General features: G+C 41.7%; 1 protein-coding gene across 1 annotated transcript in view; it reads left to right on the top strand.

Annotated features, from left to right (window-relative positions):
• LOC147117669 (protein Jumonji-like) overlaps positions 1-20,049 on the top strand; it is a 434,885-nt gene that overhangs the window by 142,861 nt on the left and 271,975 nt on the right. Inside the window, 1 exon segment of the mRNA XM_085988853.1 lies at positions 19,168-19,318. Coding sequence (XP_085844979.1) covers positions 19,168-19,318 — 151 coding nt within the window.

The raw sequence follows: 20,049 nt of genomic DNA, 5'->3' as shown, positions 1-20,049 counted from the left end.
GAGGAAGGTTTTGACAATCCCCATGGCACTATTTGAAGGAGCAACACTTTCTTGTTGTCGTGGCCAAAATTTGTCCCTCAACTAACACTGCCAAAAAACAGATACATCTCATTCCTATTGGTGGGATCTGGCTGTGTACAAAAATGGTTGCTGCATTTGTCCACATAACAGCCACTGTACTTGAGTAATTCATTGTGTGAACTGCTTTGAGATGTTTGAAAGTGCTACAGAAATGCAAGTCTCTTTCTTTTTCCTTCATGGTTTTCAAGCACTTAAATGGTAAAAAGCACAAATTTAAATGGTAAAAAGCTCAAATGATCTTAAAAAAAAAAAAAAAAAAAAAAAAAAAAAAAATCCGCACACAAACTTGTTATACTGAGATTCGTACTGGCACATTGCTTGACCTCCATATGTCGGGTGCAAAACTCTGGGGAGAATGATGCCTGTGAATGTAGCTGTGTAATGGTGTAATCACTGCACAACAGCCCAGCTGCTGGTTACATTGCTAGAGAGATCCCAGGAAAGAGGCTAAGGTAGGGTACTTCAACAGGGGAAAACCCACTGGAGTCTTGGAAGAAAGCCAGTAATGCTGATTCAGAACACACACACTACACAGAAAAAAGAGAATCGTGCACAGTATTTTTTTTTCTTTCCTAGTAATTTCAGGTGTCTGTATTTTAAAAAATTGCAGCAGCTGTGTGTTTTGGGACACTGCCCCTCTATTTTATGCTGAGTGAAACTTGTCCCCTGTGCCTTCCTATTGGAGTATAGTATCACATCATGCAGCTTCAGTACTTGCTCCAGTGCTTTGGTTTTTCAAATTCATCTAATGCTGTCTCAATTGGAGGTTTAAATAAAGCATGCAGTAATACCGTTATCTTTATAATGCAGCATGATTCTTATTACTGTCACAGCATCCATTAAGCTACCAGTTAACAACCTGCAGCCTTCACATAGTGCTTTTTAAAGGAGTTGAATTCTGCATATCTGAACTGTTGTACATTTTGTAATTCAGCGGAGTGCAGTAGTAAGATGTTCCAAATCGCTTCACAGCCAATAGATTACTTTTGAAGTGTAGCTGCTGTTATGTAGGCAAATGCAGTAGCCAATTTATGCACCACAAGCTCCCACAAAAACCAATGAATGTGCTGGTATCGGTTGAGGGAGGAATGTTAGTCTGGACACTGGAAGAATGCCATCCTCTGCAGTGTGTGTTGATTGCTAGTTTTAAGGTTTCTTTTTGAATGAAACTTCTGCAATATCGGTGCAGTAGTGATCATTTTCCGTAGTAGTGACTCATTTTGAACGTTTTAACTTTGGTCATTAAAATCACTAGTGCATTTGGATCTGTTGGACATAGAAATGATTCTGATCTGTGACTTTTTTGTTTTCCTTCACCCCACAATGTTTTATTTCACTTGGCTTCCTCCAGCTAGGGTAGTAAGATCTATCTCACCCCAGGAATATCAGCAGGCTTTTTTTCTTCTAAAGTGGGTATTTTTGTCCCTGATGTGGAATGCTGCTTTTCACCTACTTCCTCTTGGAATCTATGGGAAGAAGAAAGCAAATCATCATCCCAACTTCGCAGAAGGGTAATTTGAGCAATGGTGAGATTTCCAACCCATCCCTATCTGTTAGGGTTACCTCAAATCTCTGAAGTTTCAGGGAAGCCTACTTAAGTTCAAATTCTGGTGCTAAGTGCCGTACAATGTTAGCTCTGTTTACAGCCATGTTAAGATGAGTTTGGAAGGTCAAATGCTGCGTACAAACTGCTTGGCTCATTTGGTAACACACGTGCCTCTTGGTCAGAAGGTTGTGGATCCAAGCCACACACCAAGGCTAGGGCACATAGTTTAGGCAGACAGTTCAGTGCAGTACTCCCTGAATGATCGGTTATTTGGAGATGCCATCCTTCAGATGAGATGTTGACCCAGAGTTCTGTCTGCCTATTTCACTGATTTCAGTTGGATGTCCCATGACACTGTTTGAAGAAGAGTAGACATCTTGGCACACATTCTTTTCACAACCCCTAATGCCAATTGACTGGACATTCATTTTATGGCTCTTTGCACAAGATAAGGGCTCATGGGGTTGGGGGTAATAGCTTGGATAGAGAATTGGTTAATGGACAGAAAGCGGAGAGTTGGGATAAACGGGTCTTTTTCAGATTGGCAGGCTGCTACTAGTGGGGTGCTGCAAGGATCAGTGCTCGGGCCTCAGCTATTTATAATCTATATTAATGACTTCGATGAAGGGACAGAGTGTAATGTATCCAAGTTTGCCGATGATACAAAGCTAGGTAGGATAGTAAGCTGTGAGGAGGACACAGAACTTGCAAAGGGATATAGACAGATTAAGTGAGCGAGCAATAAGGTGGCAGATGGAGAAATATGAGGTTATTCACTTTGGTAGGAAGAATAGAAAAACGGAAAAAATTTTTAAATGGTGAGAAACTATTAAATGTTGGTGTTCAGAGAGAGTTCGGTGTCCTCGTACAGGGAACCCAGAGTTAGCATTGCAGGTACAGCAAGCAATGAGGAAGGTAAATGGCATGTTGGCCTTTATTACTAGGGGGTTGGAGTACAAGAGTAAGGAAGTCTTGCTACCATTGTACAGGGCCTTGGTAAGACCACACCTGGAGTACTGTGCACAGCTTTGGTCTCCTTATCTAAGGAAGGATATACTTGCTGTGGCGGCGGTTCAACAAAGGTTCACTGGACTAATCCCTGGGATGAGAGGGTTCTCCTGGAGTAGATTAGGCCTATACTCTTTAGAATTTAGAAGAATGAGGGATCTCATTGAAAAGATTCCGAGGGGGATTGACAGGATAGATGCTGAGAGATTGTTTCCCACAGCTAGAGAGTCCAGAACTAGGGGGCATAGTCTCAGGATAAGGGGTCGGCCTTTTAAGACTGAGACGAGGAGGAACTTCTTCACTCAGAGGGTTGTGAATCTTTGGAATTCTCTGCCCAAGAGGGCTGTGGATGCTCAGTCGTGAGTATATTCAAGGTTGAGATAGATAGATTTTTGAACTCTAGGGGAATCGAGGAATATGGGGATTGGGCAGGAAAGTGGTGTTGAGGTCGTAGATCAGCCATGATCTTATTGAATGGTGGAGCAGGCTCGAGGGGCCGTATGGCCTATTCCTGCTCCTAATTCTTATGTTCTTATGCAAAACATAGCTGTGTGCAGCTGGCTGCCATGTTTAGCTACATAATAGTCACTACTTTACTTTATAATTTTAAAAATGGCATAAAATGTTAATGTTTCAATTGGAAAGACCATATATAAATGCAAATATTTTTATTGGATTACAATTAATCATTCAAGATCTAATTTCCTGTTCTTGGATCAGATTAGTGCTCAACATCTCACTGTTGCTTTCGCTTTTGGTCAAATTTTAGGAAAACTGATTGTTGGCTGCAACTTGCTTATGTTGCCATTAGCACTGTCTCCATTAATAATTCTTCACTGTTTCTAAAGAGTTGGCATACCCCTTTACCACGAGGTGTATCTAGCATACTTTATTATTTAATGGCAAATATTTAGGTTTAGCACTTTTTTTGTTACTTTAGCAAATCAAAGGATATCCCAGTTCATATATCACTTACAGTTTCTATACCTGATGTCTGGAGTCCCACTTTATGGATGCTTGTTGCTTAAAAATTGCAGTTTTGTAATGTTGGGGGACTTGGCTGCACGGGCAGTTTAAATTTTACCAGCCAAGAAAAGCCTAATCAAGTAGTTAAGGGTAGGTTTCTATTGATTTCCATTTGATCCAGCCGTTGTTGTCTACTACTTGTTTTTGGTGGACTTGGTATGTTTTTTTGGAATGTATATGGGGGAGGTGTATTGTGCAGAATTTGGCATTCATCAGGGTCTCATCAGTACACTGTACCTTTTTTATAAACACCATGTTATATCATGTAATGCACTATATATTCTGCTGTCAAGGTGAACTTCTGTCTCTTTAAGGCCACTAATTGCTGTTAAATAAACCATGGATTAGTGTTGCAGGCCACAGCCCTGCATTGCTTTCTGATTTTTCTTCCACCTGCCCCAAAGAACAAATGTAATTTGTAACGTCATTGAGGTTACAGACATTCTGGCTCCTGTGTCAAATGACTGTCTTTGTTTCTGTATACCTTTTTGTGTTGAAGTGTGGACACTCAAATCTTAGTGTGATAGGCAAGAAATAAGTGCTTGATCCTACAGTTTCTATAATCTCCTGTAGTGACAGGAGCACGATGCATTATTATGCTAATATGTAGTTATTTGTCCTTAATGGCTAATTGATAAATACTGGGTTGTTCCTACATAGATCAATTAAGAGGATGGAGACATTGTGGCTCTAGTATGTGGCTTGAGTATGAGGCTGGATAGCATGACATTCCTAATGATTGCCTTTGTTTCTTTATACATTTTTTCAAGTGACACAGAAATTTGCATTAGACTGTGATGGACATCTGAAGCATGACAGACGGGAAATGTGTCAATACATAGTTTAAAAAATATTATTATAGATAGCTATGTGGCACAAACCACATGCTGCTGCATTTGCAAGTTAAGTGCTGTTGATCTGGTTTACCATGTTTATCAGGATTTTTTGCTGATGTCCATTGAGTTAGTTTCACATTTAAAACTACTGCCTGTTATGTAATTCATTACAAGGTCCCCCTGTTGGCTCAAGTGAAGCTAAAATCACACAGACTGGTTTGGTCCTCCCAGGTCCAATTACCAGTCTGTGGTAAATTAGCTCATCTCGGTCTGGCGATAGTGGGGGAGCTGCAGCGGGCTTCAGCACTCTTGAGTTAGGGAGGGGAAGATCAGCCACCTCTAATGTCCAGTGACCCACACTGGAAGTACACATTCCAGTGCCCGACAAAGACTTCGCTTGACAGTGATGTAGTCCACAGTCATTTAGGCTTCTGATTTTTTTTGCCCAGGCTCTTCCGTGAATAAGGGCCACTTGGGTAAGGTACAGGAGGGTGAGCAGCGCTGTGGTACTATACCCAGGGAGGGAAGCAGAAACATTGATGAGGGGAACATTTTTTTTTGGGGGGGGGGTGGGTGGGGGAAGGGGAGAACATACATGGATGCAGCTGTTTACTGAATTTTGCAAGGTACTCCCTGGGGTGCTTGCAGTAATTACAATGAGTGTGTGTTGGAATTTCAAGAATATATGCAATATTTTGTGTACTGCATACACTTTCTATAAGCATCACATTTCCTTCATGTCACACTTTGGCTCGAAGTAAAACAACAGCAAATCAGAAGTGGAGAGGCATGGAACGTACAAATCAAATGCAAAGGAATGTAGCTAGAAAAATCTGTGCATTTTGTGTTACATGGAACAACACCCCTATAATAATAAAACAGCATACCCTCTGTCTCTGAGTAATGCCATAGGAGATCTGTTAGTATATTTAAATTTCACAGTTTGCTTGTATTCCAGACTAGTAAGGAGATAGGGTGGCAATGGAGGGATTTGAAAATGAGGATGAGAATTTTAAATAACAACAGAAAATGCTGGAAAAACTCAGCAGGCCAGGCAACATCCGTGGAGAGAAAATAGAGTCGACGTTTCGGGTCGAAACCCTTTTTCAAAACTGGAAAGGAAATGAAATAGATCGAAGGCAAGGCTGCGATAGAACAAAAGAAGTAAAGAGACATTAAGAGGTATTCAAAACCAGACGAGATGGTAATAGGACAGAGGAGACAAAGACGGCTCAGTTTAGGTGTGAAGTGTACTGGCAGGATGAGAGACAGCTGCCATGTGGGAGAGAGAAAAAAAAGGAAAGGGGTGGGTGGGGGAAAGGGAAGACCCAAAACAAAAGGGTGGAAAAAAAAATAAGTAAAAATGTAATAGGGGCCGAGGTTATGATCTGAAATTGTTGAACTCGATATTGAGTCCGGAAGGCTGCAACGTGCCTAATTGGAAGATGAGGTGCTGTTCCTCGAGTTTACGTTGAGCTTCCGTGGAACAATGCAAGAGGCCAAGGACAGTGAGGTCCGAGTGGGAATGGAGCGGTGAATTAAAATGACAGGCGACCGGAAGCTCGGGGTCACCCTTACGGACTGAACGGAGGTGTTCCGCAAAGCGGTCACTAAAATTGAGGCATTGCTTAACTGGGAGCCAGTGTAGGTCAGCGAGCACAGGGGTGATGGGTGAACCTGACTTGTGTGTTAAGACACGAGCAGCAGAGTTTTGGATTACCTCAAGTTTACAGAGGGTGGAGGATGAGAGGCCGGCCAGGAGTGCGTTGGAATAGTCAAGTCTAGAGCTAATGAAGGCATGGATGAGGGTTTCAGCAGCAGATGACTTGAGGCAGGGGCAGAGTCGGGCGATGTTACAGATGTAGAAATAGACAGTCTTAGTGATGTAGTGGATATGTGGTTGGAAGCTCACCTCGGGGTCAAATACGACACCAAAGTTGTAAACAGTCCGGTTCAGCCTCAGTTGCCAGGGAGAGGGATGGAGTCGGTGGCTGGGGAACGGACTTTGCAGCAGGGACCGAAGACAATGGCTTTGGTCTTCCCAATGTTGAGGAAATTTTTGCTTGTCCATTACTGGATGTTGGACAAGCAGTCTGACAATTTAGAGACAGTGGAAGGGTCGAGAGAGGTGGTGGTGAGTTAGAGCTGGATGTCGTCAGCGTACATGGGGAACCTGATGCTGTGTTTTCGGATGATGTCGCTGATGATACGAAGATTCGGTAATGTCCAAGTTAAAACATCGCAACAGTTCATTTTGTATTGTATTAGCTGTGAAAAGCGCTGTATAAATGCAAGTATGTCCTTCTCTCCTTGCGTCGTCCAGTTGCCCTGTAAACTTGATGTTTATTCAAATGCTAACACAATTGGATAGAGAAATAGTGCTAGAATTCTTTGGCTCAGGTAGGAATGGCTGTTTGTTATGAAAGATTAGGATATTCATGTTGGTTTTTACTTTGAAATTACAACACTGAAACAATCTGTTTCTAAGCAGTCCATGTTGGTGTTTATCCTCCGTATCAGCAGTTGCCTAATCCTGTGTGCCTGCTTTGTTCCCGTGTCCCTTTTATTCCTTCACCCTATTGAACCTAGTCTTAACTATGGACATAGTTTCTGCTTCAATTACTAACTCTTTGAGAGTGCATTCAACAACTTTTATAAACCTGTGTTTTAAAAAAAAAAAAAAAAAAATTCTCCTGGTCTCTATCCTAAATCTCTCATTTAATCTTATTTCTATGTCCTCTTGTTCAAGATCCTTAAATCACTGGAACTGTCTGTTTCCATCTACTCTGTCCCATCTCCATCATTTTTAAACACCATTACCAAATCACCCTGTAATGTGCTCTTTTAATGAAAACCGCCCTTATTTTTCAAGCATTTCTTTGTATTTCTAGTTTCTCACACCAGGCCCTTTCTATTGTCTCAACATCCTTCCTATAATTGCACAACTGTGGTCTTACTAAGATTTTAATAGATCCACCATTATATCTCAATTTGTATATTTTATAGCTCTTGCTATAAAACCATTAGCTATTATGGCTTTATCCATTTGCTTAGTCCTTTGTTGACAATTCTCTAATAGTTGATGTACCTTTTACACTAGATGTCGCCAATATTCTTTGGAATAGGGTTTTATTGTAGAACAGGGCTGTCTAAATTCTTTGTCTTTGTGGGCCTTACTGGTGTGTACCACAGAGACTTGGTGGCCATATAAAGTTTAATCCACTAATTTTCATCTTTCTCAAATTGCTGTCACTAACAGATCTTGGTGTTCAGAATGAAGACTTTCTTACCAATGAGGCAACAGCACTAAGAATAGACTGTCAATTCCTCCTTGTATATGGAATTCAAGCAGGGCAAATCAGCTAACAAAACATCGAGCACAAATAGGTGACTGAGTTGCATAGGCTTTAAAGGCCAGATTGCTATGATGGGGCCATAGTTTAGATGTTCAAGGAAATTGCTGAATTCTGGTTACAAAAATTTGGATTCTGTGCTTGACAGAGTTCCAAAATCAAGTATTGTAAAGAAAACATTACATAGATCTTGCAGTACAGAAACAGGCCATTCGGCCCAACTGGTCTACACCAGAGATTATGCTCCACACGAGCCACCTCCCACCCTACTTCTTCTAACTCTTATCAGCATAACCTTCTATTCCTTTCTCCCTCATGTACTTATCTAGCTTCCGCTTAAATGCACCTATACTATTCGCCTCAACTACTCCTTGTTCTACATTCAAATTCAACAGGAACCGTTTGTTACACTTGTACTCAAATTGCACCACGCACAGTGAAGCGAGCTTGAAGATTACATTTAGTGAACTGCCTCTTTTTTTTAAAAAAAGTAACTATTAACTTGGTGCATGTTTGTGTGTATGTGCGCGGGAGGGTGCATGTTTGTGTGTATGTGCGCGGGAAGGGGTCATTGGCTGTCAGAAGCTTGCCACTGTTTGAATATTCACCTTGCCTTATGAAATTGCTCAAAACTCAAGCCTAAGCAACTTAAAATTGTATAAATTTTAAATTGGAACATTTTTTGAAAGCCATTTCAAAGACTGCATACTGTTCTTGATCTGAAATTATCATAAAAGCAGTGGTCAAAATTGTACTTCTACACAAGAGAAGAAACATGGTCAAAGTTGGTAATTAATGGTGCAGATTTTGTATCTTGGTTCCAGTTGTAATTGGACTAGAATTGCTTTTATCTTTTTAAAGCTAGAAGATTGAGAGGCAAGTTATATTGTGTACTGGGTGGGGCTGGTTAGAGGTCATTTGACCACTGACTTGGGCTTGCTACTAGCTGCCAGTGAGAAGCAGATTGCAGAATATTTGAAGTATTTAGCTCCTGTAAATGTAGCTGGATTAAACTAAGTGACTGAGAGACATGGCAGTGATAGTCTGAGGAAACAGCAAGTTTTGGAGGAAATGTTCTTGAGAGACTGTCAACTACCTTGTCCAGTCTCAAGATTTGCATCTTTGTCCTCTTCCGATGGTTGTGTAGTGGCTTTGTGAATTTTCCATTTTCTTCCTCATTCATTTAATCACTTTAGAGAATGAGGACGACGAATAAATGATTTCAATATGTGTGTGTTTTGGGAAGAGAAGGGATTGAGAAACGTAGTTAAGTGTGGATTATCTATGAAAAAAGAGCAAGCTTGTGCCTGATGATCTGTTCTTAGTCTTTTTCTTTGTTAGTGACTCCAGCTATGCTGATAGGCCAACATTATTGAAGGGTCCAGGGTTCAACTCGTCAGTTTTTCTGATGACCCCTTCCTCAACTCTTCCCAATTGTGCACTTTTCCAACCGTTCCCTTCCTAGCCCCCCCCCCCCCCCCCCCCCCAAAGTATATGCACATTCCTATCTTATTTCACCAGCGAAAAAATAATTAATTTTAACTTTTTGCTGGGCAAAGGGTATTGAGGGTTGTGAAACCAAGGTAGGTACAGGAAACTCTCTTTAACCGGCACCTAAATAACCGGAAATTTCTGTTCACCGGCAAAATTCAGGAGTAGGTTCAGGTAAGTTTTATTTCATATTAGTAGCAGTTCCTAGATCTGTGGCTGTGTAACTGGGATTCGTGCACTTGTTGCTAAGCAACAGGGACGCTTGGTCTGTGGCCGGAGTTCCTGCACATGTTGCTAAGCAACAGGGAAGCCTGGATTTGTTGCTGCGTACGGAGCTCTCGTACCTTTTCACTATATCGCTCTGTAATCCGGACTTTTTGATAAACCGGCACCACGCCGGTCCCGTTGGTGCCGGATAATAGTTTCCTGTAGATGGAGTTGAGGTACAGATCAGCCACGGTCTAAGTGAATGGTGGAACAGGCTTGAGGGGCCGAATGGCCTACTCCTGTTCCTATGTTCAAATAGAAAAGTTGTTTGGATGCATCTTCTCCCCGGAGTTGCTGGAGTAGCTCAGTGATGGCTGTATGCAACCACGCCATATCTGTCCAAGCACGCCAGGTTGAGCTGACCCCACTGCTATGCCCTACCTGTAGTAACATGCATATACTTTTTCAGCCCTCCTACTTGAATGGTGGGTATACTTCATGTATAACCTTCAAATATGTGAATTAAACTGGATTTGCATATGCAGATTAAGTTAATTACAAGGTGGTTACTGTAGCTCAAAGCAAATTCTTAACATAAACTGGAGGGCTTATTGGTTGTGCGTAATTCGATTCAATTTGAATATGTAGATCAAGCTAATTACAAAATAGGCTCTTTTCTCCAAACCATCCGCTGGAGAGAGTGCCTCTGATGCCTTAAAATCTGCTAAACAACAAAATGTTATGGTGCTGTTCTGCTTTTCTGAAAAAAATGTAATTTTAAAAAATACTTGAGGTATGTTCCATAAAAGGATAAATTTGCATATAGATGAACGCATTGAGGGCTCCAAATTTTTCCAAAAGGAAAGATTTTATCAGAGGATGTTAAATGGCCTGCAGTGAAACAAACTGGAGGGATTGTATATTAATTAAAGCCTGCTCACACATGTTCTTGCTCTTCCTCACTGGCCACTGATGGATTTCAGCTGTGCATTGTGTGAGCAGATTAAATGTTGCTGACAGTGATTGATAGTTGGACTAAACTCCTAATTTGCTGATCAGTCAAATGAGGAGCTGGATTAGATTTTTCTCTTAATGACTTTTAAGGATTTAAAGACTGAGGAAATGACACAAAATGATCTTTTGCAGCTCAAGTTCTTAACGGTGAGCGTACAAAGTATTCAAACTTTGATCCTGTGCAAAAGCTCTTTCCCTGCAACAACAGTGAATATTTTCGGATTCCAGTTTACAGAGTGAAAAAGTTATTTAGCAATGTAGAAAAGTTCCAAGGAGAAGTGACTTGTATAGCAGCCTGATTAAAGGAAGGTGGGGGGGGGGGGTTAAATCTGGTTATCTGTAAAATAGGAGTACAATTTGTACACCCAGATTTAACAATACCTAATAAAAGCCTTTTGGATTTTTAAATTGTAAATGATATTTTTATGAGCACAATGAAAGCCTGGTTCAAAGCAAGATTTTCAATACGTGCTAATGTAGTAAATTCATTGTACAAAAATAAGGAATCAAGCTGTACTTGCCACCCACCTAACTCTCATCTCTCAGTGGGGTGCTGTGTAGGTATAGATTGTCGTTGACCCTGAAAGGGTTTTGAGGGAGTACGGGAAATGTTTTTGATCATCTTGAGTTTAAAAAAAATCCTTGCAGACCCTGACTGCAGCAGTTTCAATGCCTAGAGCTAAGGATTTAGTCATCTTGTCAAGACAGCATTTAAACCTGTCATTATGTAATAAAATATACAGAGAGAATTTAGCTATGGGAGAATTGGGAGCTAAGATGTTTCTCTCTTTTTCCAGCAGTTAATGGGATAAAACATTCATCCTGATCCTATTGTTGTCCAACCATGGACTTTATTCATCAGTCTTTTTTTAATTCAAACTTCTCTCAAGGCACCCCTCCAAAATGTAACAAACCTGCTCTCATTTTATTACTGTGCTGTATAGATCCTGATTGGGTATTTTAATCTGACATTCCAAATTTATCTCACTTGTACTTGGGAGTTTACTGACCTCGATAATACTTCAGATTGTAATAGGATATTTTGAAATTGGGCTTCACATTGCTAATCTATGGATGAGCTTGTGCCTGACTATTCTGGGAGCTGTGGTGCAGCAGCTACAGGTTTTGCCCAGGCTATCCATATCAGCATGACAGATGGCACTGAATGATAATTCAACAGTTAGCTTTTTTTTCTCTTTGCGTTTAATTAAGACCTGGAGTTTCGGATGGGCAGGAAAGAGAAAGGAGACCTCTGGCGGGGAGACATTACTGACTGGCACAATGCAAGATAAACGTGGTTTTGAGAGGTCAGCTGAACTCGTATTAAAATCCATATAATCAGACAGAAGGCAAACCACCTATTTTCTAGTGAGAAACATGAGGATCAGCAGTGAGATGAACAAACTTATTTTTTGTCTCCCATGTATTAAGGGAAATCCTATATTCCAGTATCCACACAAGGAAGGTTGCCTGCATCAGTCTCCGCTCATGGGCTCTTCAACTAGTCTTCAGCGCGGTTTTCTTCAGATTGGGTGTGTTGCTGTAAAGTCTCTCCTGGTGCACTTTTAGCCACCTCTGCTCTACTGTCCAACTCTCTTTAATAAAAAAACAAAAAAAAAACCCTTGGCATGCTGCCCCTCTCTCCATCTTGAAAAGCCTTCTTGAAAGCCTACCTCCTGGCCCATGCCATTAATTTAATTATTCTGTTGTTGCTTGCTGTCAGTTTCTCCTCTGTGAAGCATCTTGGAATATGCACTATGTTAAAAGTGTTTCATAAATGCCAGTTGTAGTTGTACCTGCTGTCCTAGTCTCCCTAAGTGCTTTTGTTACCCCACCTCCAGTGTCCCGTCCCAGGAAGTTTTTAAGTTGCTGGCTTAAACACATACAATTCTTCATTGGAAACCTGATGAGGAAAGGGGAGGAAGTATCAGAAGTGAATGACTAAGTCCAGTTGTCAGGTTAGAGTGCACAGATTAGGATATCTGCTCTCCTTCACAAATACCTGGAGCACTTGGAGGCATTAAGTACTCATTTCATCAGTTTGCATGCTGAGTTATGCACTCTAGACAAATGCAAATACACTATACATTAGATTTTCACAGGCAAATGTGCCCACCTTGATGTGCATCTCTAACTTTGGCAGCTGTCTGTCCTCAAAACTCCTCTTAGTTCAGTCCTGAAAGTGATCATCGATCCGGGTCTTGAGTGAGTCGGTTCAAAATTTCAATGCAGTCTGACTGTCAGAGGTAGGAGGAGCTATTCACAGGCTCTACTTACAGTACAGCCATTATTCATTCTACTGTATTTATGTAGTGTGCAGAAAATTTGGATCCTAATTTCTTGCATCAAATCTCCATTGATTTAGGAAGTCTGAACCTGAGTGAATATTATGTAGTGCTGGATTTTATCAAACTGTTGTCTCTAGCAACGGAGAAGAACTGACCTCATCCATGGAATATGCCCTTGTGTTTGTGTTTTCAAATCATTATGATGGTCTGTGTATTGCAGGACAGGAATCTTGGAGCAACTTCAATTTCTTTTTTGCTGAATGTCTGGATTTTGGTCGGCTAGAGAGAGCCTTTGGGGGAGACATTTGCATACACGGTCAACCGTATACAGTGAAGAATGTTAACATCTTGATCTTTCCTCCCTTCGGGATGAGGATAAATTGTTTGAGATTTGTTATTGCACAGTTTTATTGATGCACTTTATATAAAAAAAAAAGCTGTTTAAAAATGACAAGTCTTCCTAAAATACCTGATGGCCCCCAGCAGCTGTCATACTCTGATTTCAAGCTGTAATAACAGAACAGCCAGCAATGTTTTTAATGATGCTTCTTTAGTGACTGTTTCTGGGACTTCTCCACTCCAACCCAGGACAGTGCACATGTAGGCAAAATGTAGTCTGCTACTAATAAGGTTAAGCTGGTTATTGTCTATTATATTCGCAATATTCTCCTTGGGTGAAAAAGACATTTATATAGCACCTTTTCATGACCTTGGGACCAATGTTCCTGTCTTTTTTTTGTGTGCGGCCCATTCACAGTTTCGCGCATGCACAAAATTTAACATTGAAAAAGCCGGTCCCGGGCTGCACGGGACCAGCAGAGAGGCACGCGGTCACGCAGCTTAGAGAGAACATTGATCAGGACATTCCAAAGTGCTTTACAGCCAATTAAGTACATTTGAAGTGTTGTAGTCTAGGAAACGTGGCAGCCAATTTGCGCATAGCAAGCTCCCACAAACAGCAATGTGATAATGACCAGATGATTTTTTTAATAGTGATGTTGATTAAGGGATAAATATTGGCCAGGACGCCGGGGATAACTCTCCTGCTCTTTGAAATAGTACCTGAGGGGACAGACTGGGCTTCGATTTAAGGTTTCATTCGAAAGATAGCACCTTAGACAGTGCAGCAATCCCTCAGTACTAGATTTTTGTGTTCTCCAGTCTCTGGAGTGGGGCTTGAACCCACAAACTTCTGACTCTGGTGGGCGCGCTACCGACTGAGCCATGGCTGACACTGTGGTGGTAGCAAATTGAGTGTGAAATGAATACTTGGAGCTAAAAGAAAGGAGGAAAGACTTGTACTTTTCACAATCCCAGGATGCCCCAAAGCGCTTTACAGCCAATGAAGTAATTTTGAAGTGTAGTCACTGTTGTAATGTAGAAAATGTGGTAGCCAATTTGCGCACAGCAAGATCCCTCAAACGGCAACGTGATAATGATCAGATTATCTGGTCATTAGCTGTTTGAGGGATAAATATTGGCCATGACACTGGGAGAACTCCGCTGCTTCTTTTCTTCAAATAGTGCCATAGGACCTTTTACGTCCACCTGAGGGGGCAGAAAGGACCTTGGTTTAATGTCTCACCTGAAACACTACCAAGTCTACAGATGTTGAAATTCTTTCAGTCTTCACTGCTTAAATGCTTTTGTTGAGTTGGCAGTAACCATGAAATACTGTGCTGGAATTTCACTTACTGAATAAAATCCTGCTGTACTACTTTCCGATATTGCAACAGTGCAAAGCTGCATGCAAGTGCACAAGGTTTAGGTCGGTCAAATATAAGAGATACTGGTCTCAAAAGCCATCTTAAAGGCATTTGTGTCTCTAGGCCTCCAAAGGTAGAGAGGCAAGTGATAACTGCATCACCTACATACACTGCATCTGTCATTTAGAGCAGTGGTTCTCAAACTGGGATCTGTAGAGACTTTCCAGTGTGTCTGTGAAGTAATGTGATTGGGACCCGTTGCTGTGATGGTGCGGGTCGGGCGTGCGCTGTTGTTCGTTACTGTGATTGCCTTTTTCCGTTCGAGCGGCACAGCCGCAAGCTCGTGCACCAGGGAGTTCAATGTCCGGTTGGGGGCCTGTTGCACTCTCACAGCAAGACATTGGTAAGCGATTACTGGGCGGGCACTGGGGCTGGGGCAGCTCTGGAAATGGACACGTAACCGGATTAGCGGGGACTCGATCTGACAAGAGAATCCCGGGAGAGGAGACGAGATTTGTAGGGCTGGGGCCGGGTAGGAAGCAGCCGCCATGTCAGCCTTGGAATGACTGATCAAGCCAAGCTTCGTTCACTGAGTACGGCAGCTGGGCCTGTGACAGGACCCGGACTAAAGCCGCAGTCCCAGTTACTGATGGCAGAAATGCCGCACACCAGGCAGCGTGTCAGTGATATTCCAACACAGACAGGCCGGTAAACGGCAGATGGGGAGGGAAAAAAACCCTGAAACACTCAGCAGCTGTGCAATGAATAGGCGGGCGGTGGAGGGTTACACCTGAAATGGTGCCAGTGTTCCCAATAGAAGTCATCAGTCCTAGGAAGAGAAGGGAGGTGTTGTGCCGTTAGGTTCAGCACCATGCCTGTTGAATACATGTCGGGTTACCTTTCAGCTGAAAGGAAGATATAAGTTTTCACATCACCAGTCACATCAATGTTCACTATATCGACAGCTCTGGCAAAATTTCATGCAAGTCCCTTTAACAGGACACTGATGAACTTCATAATCAGAAATGTAAATGTGCAAGGAGTTTATAGTATAATTTAGATGAGGGGTCCGTAATTACTAATCCATTTGAAAAGGGTCCTTCAACCGAAAAAGTTTGAGAACCACTGATCTAGAGTTACCAGCCCTCGAACTAATATAATCAGTGTAGAGCTTTTATTGGTATTTTAATACTAACTTAAGAATGGAATGGTTTGAAAATTTTGAGGGGGCGGAGGGTGGGTGTGTTGGCATCAATAGGGGAGGTGTACTGTTGAAACTACAAACTAAATCCAAGTATTGCAACATATTTCCTGAGTGTGTTGGAAAATGTTCAGCTGAGGCCTTGTGATTGTTTGTAACATTTAAACAAATGAAATGGGTTTCTGTGACAGAGCAGCTACTATCCTTCAAACAATCTGTTTAAGATTATTTTCGTTCCTCCAGAGTAGAGGATGTTGCTGTTGAGCCCCTTTGGCAAATACAGTAGAACTCGTTAAGTAACTGTCTTCTCTTGTATGGATGTAAATTTAAATGGAAAATTCCTGAAAACTGTACAGAGTGAGGCGAGGCTTTATTGCTTCTCATCCTCATTTAGACTGGAGAGTGCCAGCTTTTATAAATAAATCTTTTCCAAAAAAAAATAGCAATTGCTCTGTCATTAATGTGTATTAATACTCTTACTGAGTTTGCAGTTATATAAGTGTGTCCCTGAGCCAGCTGGAATTGAACTGAGCCAATAAAAAAACTAGATGCTAGCTCTGTAAAGGCCATAGAGAGAGATGTCCACATGTCAACCTCACTTGTGACTGGGAAATAAATGATTTGAAATGGTCGTTAAGCAGAAACTGCAAGGGGAGGGCGCTTGTTGGAATGGCGCAAAGGGGAGAAGGGAACTTTTTCAGCTCGTCACATTGAAGCATCCAGGGAAATGCCGATTCAAGCAAGCTGGACTTCACTAATGCAGTTACAGTGGGTGTACAGTCTGTAGCCTTCCCATTTGGCAACCGTACAGCATTTAAGGAATTCAAGGGCAAGAAACCATAACTAATGACTATAAAGCCCATGTGACCACAGCAAAAGCAGCACATGTTATCACTGGAGTGCAAAAGTGTTTGCCAGAGTTCAGGGCTGATCTTGATGTGTCTTTGTTTCTTAATGTTCCATACAGTCTTGGCTGTGGGTAACCTCGCATTTCTCATCAGTACGAACATTTTTTTAAAGCAGCACTCGGCTTCAAAAAAACTCTCTTGTAATTAAGTGCTGGAGTAAATACACTATCCCAAGACCAACGGACTTTCCTAACTTCTTTCCTCCCCTCCCTTGCTCTCTGTCCTTCATGTCCTCTCTCTTTCCCCCCCCCCCCCCCGCACGTTTGCACGCTCTTTCTCTCCAACCCCCCTTCACTATGTGTATGTTTGTGTCTTCATTCTTGGTTTTTTTAGGGTGGGGGTTGAAGGAAGGAGATATTGAGCAACAACCCCCAGGGTTTTTTTTTGCAATTTTCTCTCCCCTTCTTTCTCTCTTCTGCTGAAGCTGCTTTTTTTGATGGGGAGGTGGGAAGCTGCAGTTCCACAGGTGCCAGCAGCCCTCTGAAACCTTGCCCAAGTGGCTAATCTTCATCTGAGAGCCCAGACTGTGTGTGACTCCAGGTTATCTGATTGTGGAGGGCATCACGGTTAAATCCAATCTTGTCCACTCCCAATACCTCTATCAGTGCAAATTACAGCGAGGGTCAGGAGTGGGAGTCCTGTGTTTTATTTCTTCCCTCTCTAGTTCTGGGTTATTGAGGCCAATTTTACCACCCTGGCTGAGATCAAACAGATCAGCTCACTCAGCACAGAGCAGTAATTGGGACCACCTGGTTTGTATGGTTTAGCACCACACCAGGCAGAGCATTTATCCAGTTGGCTATTGGGGGAGTCAGTTTACTACAGTCATCCATGCCAGCATCTCAGTTGTACTTGACAGTGATAGCTGTTTTGAGTTAACATTTGGAATTATTAAAACTTGCTATTGGATGAATCGATCCTTGAATTATTTATCTAGGGTTAGATAAGATATTTGGTGAACAAATATTTGTGTGTTGCTGATTAATAATCCACAGTTTGTTGCCCTTCATCGGGGAGTACAGAATGCTTTTGTTTGCCCAATACCATTTGTTCAAGGTGTAATGCTTACTTGTTTAACACACAGACTGAATAGCTGGTAAGAAGGGCCAGACTGCACTCCCAGAGTGGGAAGAACTAAAAGCTTTAACCCTGGTCAAGATGGTCTGCAATCTGGCTTTCCATACTGCACTGTCACTGCAGCTGCATTTCACTGCATGACCCTTAAGCAAGTGACTCATTTTAATAATGGAGCAAGAGAGCTAAAATGCTGTGTAGCTTGTGAAAGAATTTGATTTAAAATGTGTGCAAAGCCTGGAAACGGTGCATCTGTGACTCCTGCAGGAATGATATACTGTAATGGGGAATGTTTGTCCTTTTTTAGAATTATAAATGAAGTAATTGCAAAGAACAGGGATCTAAAGAATTTAGATTTACACAATTCCTAAACTAAAATCCTACAATGTTCAGAAAGAGGCCATCAAATCTCCACCGGTGTTTGTTCCACATAAACCACCTAGTCTAATCCCACTCTCCTCATTCCACATACCCTTTTAATTTATATCGAACATCTGTCTAACTCCCTTCCAAAATAATCTATGGACTCTACTTCAACAGTGGTTTATGGCAGAGAATTCAAGATTCTAACCACCCTTTTTGTAAAGAATTATTTTTCCCAATCTCCACTTTAACTTTTGTGATTGTTAAATTTGTATCCTCCCATCACCATCTTGCCAACCAGTGAAAACAATCCATCACTATTTGCTATATCATAACCCATCATATTATTGAAGACTAAGGGTCAATTTATCATAGCCAATCAACCTAACCCGCACATCTTTGGACTGTGGGAGGAAACCGGAGCACCCGGAGAAAACCCACGCAAACACGGGGAGAATGTGCAAACTCCACACAGACAGTCACCCGAGGCCGGATTCGAACCCGGGTCCCTGGCGCTGTGAGGCAACAGTGCTAACCACTGTGCCACCATGGATTAAATACGTGGGGTTACGGGGATAGGGTGGGATATGTGTTGGTGTAGGGGTTACGGGGATCGGGTGGGATATGTGTCGGTGCAGGCTCGATGGCCCGAAATGGCCTCTATCTGCACTGTGGGGTTTCTGTGATTTCTGTGATCTCTATCAAGTAATTTCTTAATTTCAGCTCCAGGTGGGAGAAGAAACCTTAACTTCTGAATTTTTCTTCATAACTGTAATCCTTGTCCCTGATTAAATCCTTATGACGCTATGCTGCACCTTTTTCCATTGTTTTTATCTCCTACAGAAAAGTGGGTGGTATTTGACCTACTTAACAAATAAAGTTGCACCGGTAGATATAAACTATCTTTATAGCATCTTAGAAATGTTTTTGTACATTTTACCTTCCAATTGGCATTTGATTAAAATATTTTAGCGTCTAATGAAGCCAAGCAATGCAGAGCATGTGCAGTTGCATAATATCAGCACAATTCCATATACTGACCATGTACTGTTCTTGTGTCTGTAGGACCACGATGATGGAATTCCGTGGTCAGAAGAGAGAGTCGTCCGAAAAGTCCTTTACTTGTCGTTGAAGGAATTCAAGAACTCGCAGAGGCGACAGTGCGGAGATATCAATGGGAGCAGCGATGACAAAACACATGGGAAAGATTTGAATGGTAAGTAACTAAAGATACTGGTAGACATCACTGCAGGTTAAATTACTCTTGGTACTGCCTGTTTCGTGAAATTCCAATAAAATTCCTTGAGCTCCAGCCAAGTTGGCAAATGGATCTGCATCCAGGATGACAACAGAAGATCTATACATTCTGAAAAACTGGCCACCGGTTTGATTTTTTTTTTAGAAAGTTCTTTTGTTCAGGTTATAGCACAATTTTTTAAAAAGCCAGCTTATAAGTAGCCCCAGCAAGGTTTCACTTCACTTCAGCTCCTCGAGGTGGAATGAATTGTTTCTAGAAGGCTCATGGATAATAACACCGGTTAAGAGCTCCAGCATAGGCAGTGAAAGCAAAAGGGAGAGAAAACTGCAGTAGCAATAGCAGACGTCTGCTGCATTGACAAAGAAATTGTATAAAATGCAAATATAAAATGAAAGTGAGAGATACATTGTTGGTCTTTGTATCATTATCCCTCCTACCTGCTTCCCCCCCACCCTGAAAAAACAGTACATTACAGTTATCTCCTTATAACCTTGTAACATCAGACTTTCACTTTCCCAGCAGTGATATTTTGGTAGCTCGGGGCTGCTTTTCTGCTCTGAATTTTTATGCTCTAATGTCAAGGATAACCTATTGGATCCAATTTATATATGCAAATGAGCTTAATTGGATAGCAATTTCCATAAAAACTTAAGTACCAAGATTATGAAACTTGAGTGTTCAGCATCATC

The sequence above is a fragment of the Somniosus microcephalus genome, chromosome 5 (genome assembly GCF_052327205.1).
Source record: "Somniosus microcephalus isolate GS21.2 chromosome 5, FLI_Smic_1.0, whole genome shotgun sequence".
Lineage (NCBI taxonomy): Eukaryota > Metazoa > Chordata > Chondrichthyes > Squaliformes > Somniosidae > Somniosus > Somniosus microcephalus.
The sequence above is the reverse complement of the archived record's forward strand: the minus strand, read 5'-3'. Positions and strand labels throughout refer to the sequence as shown.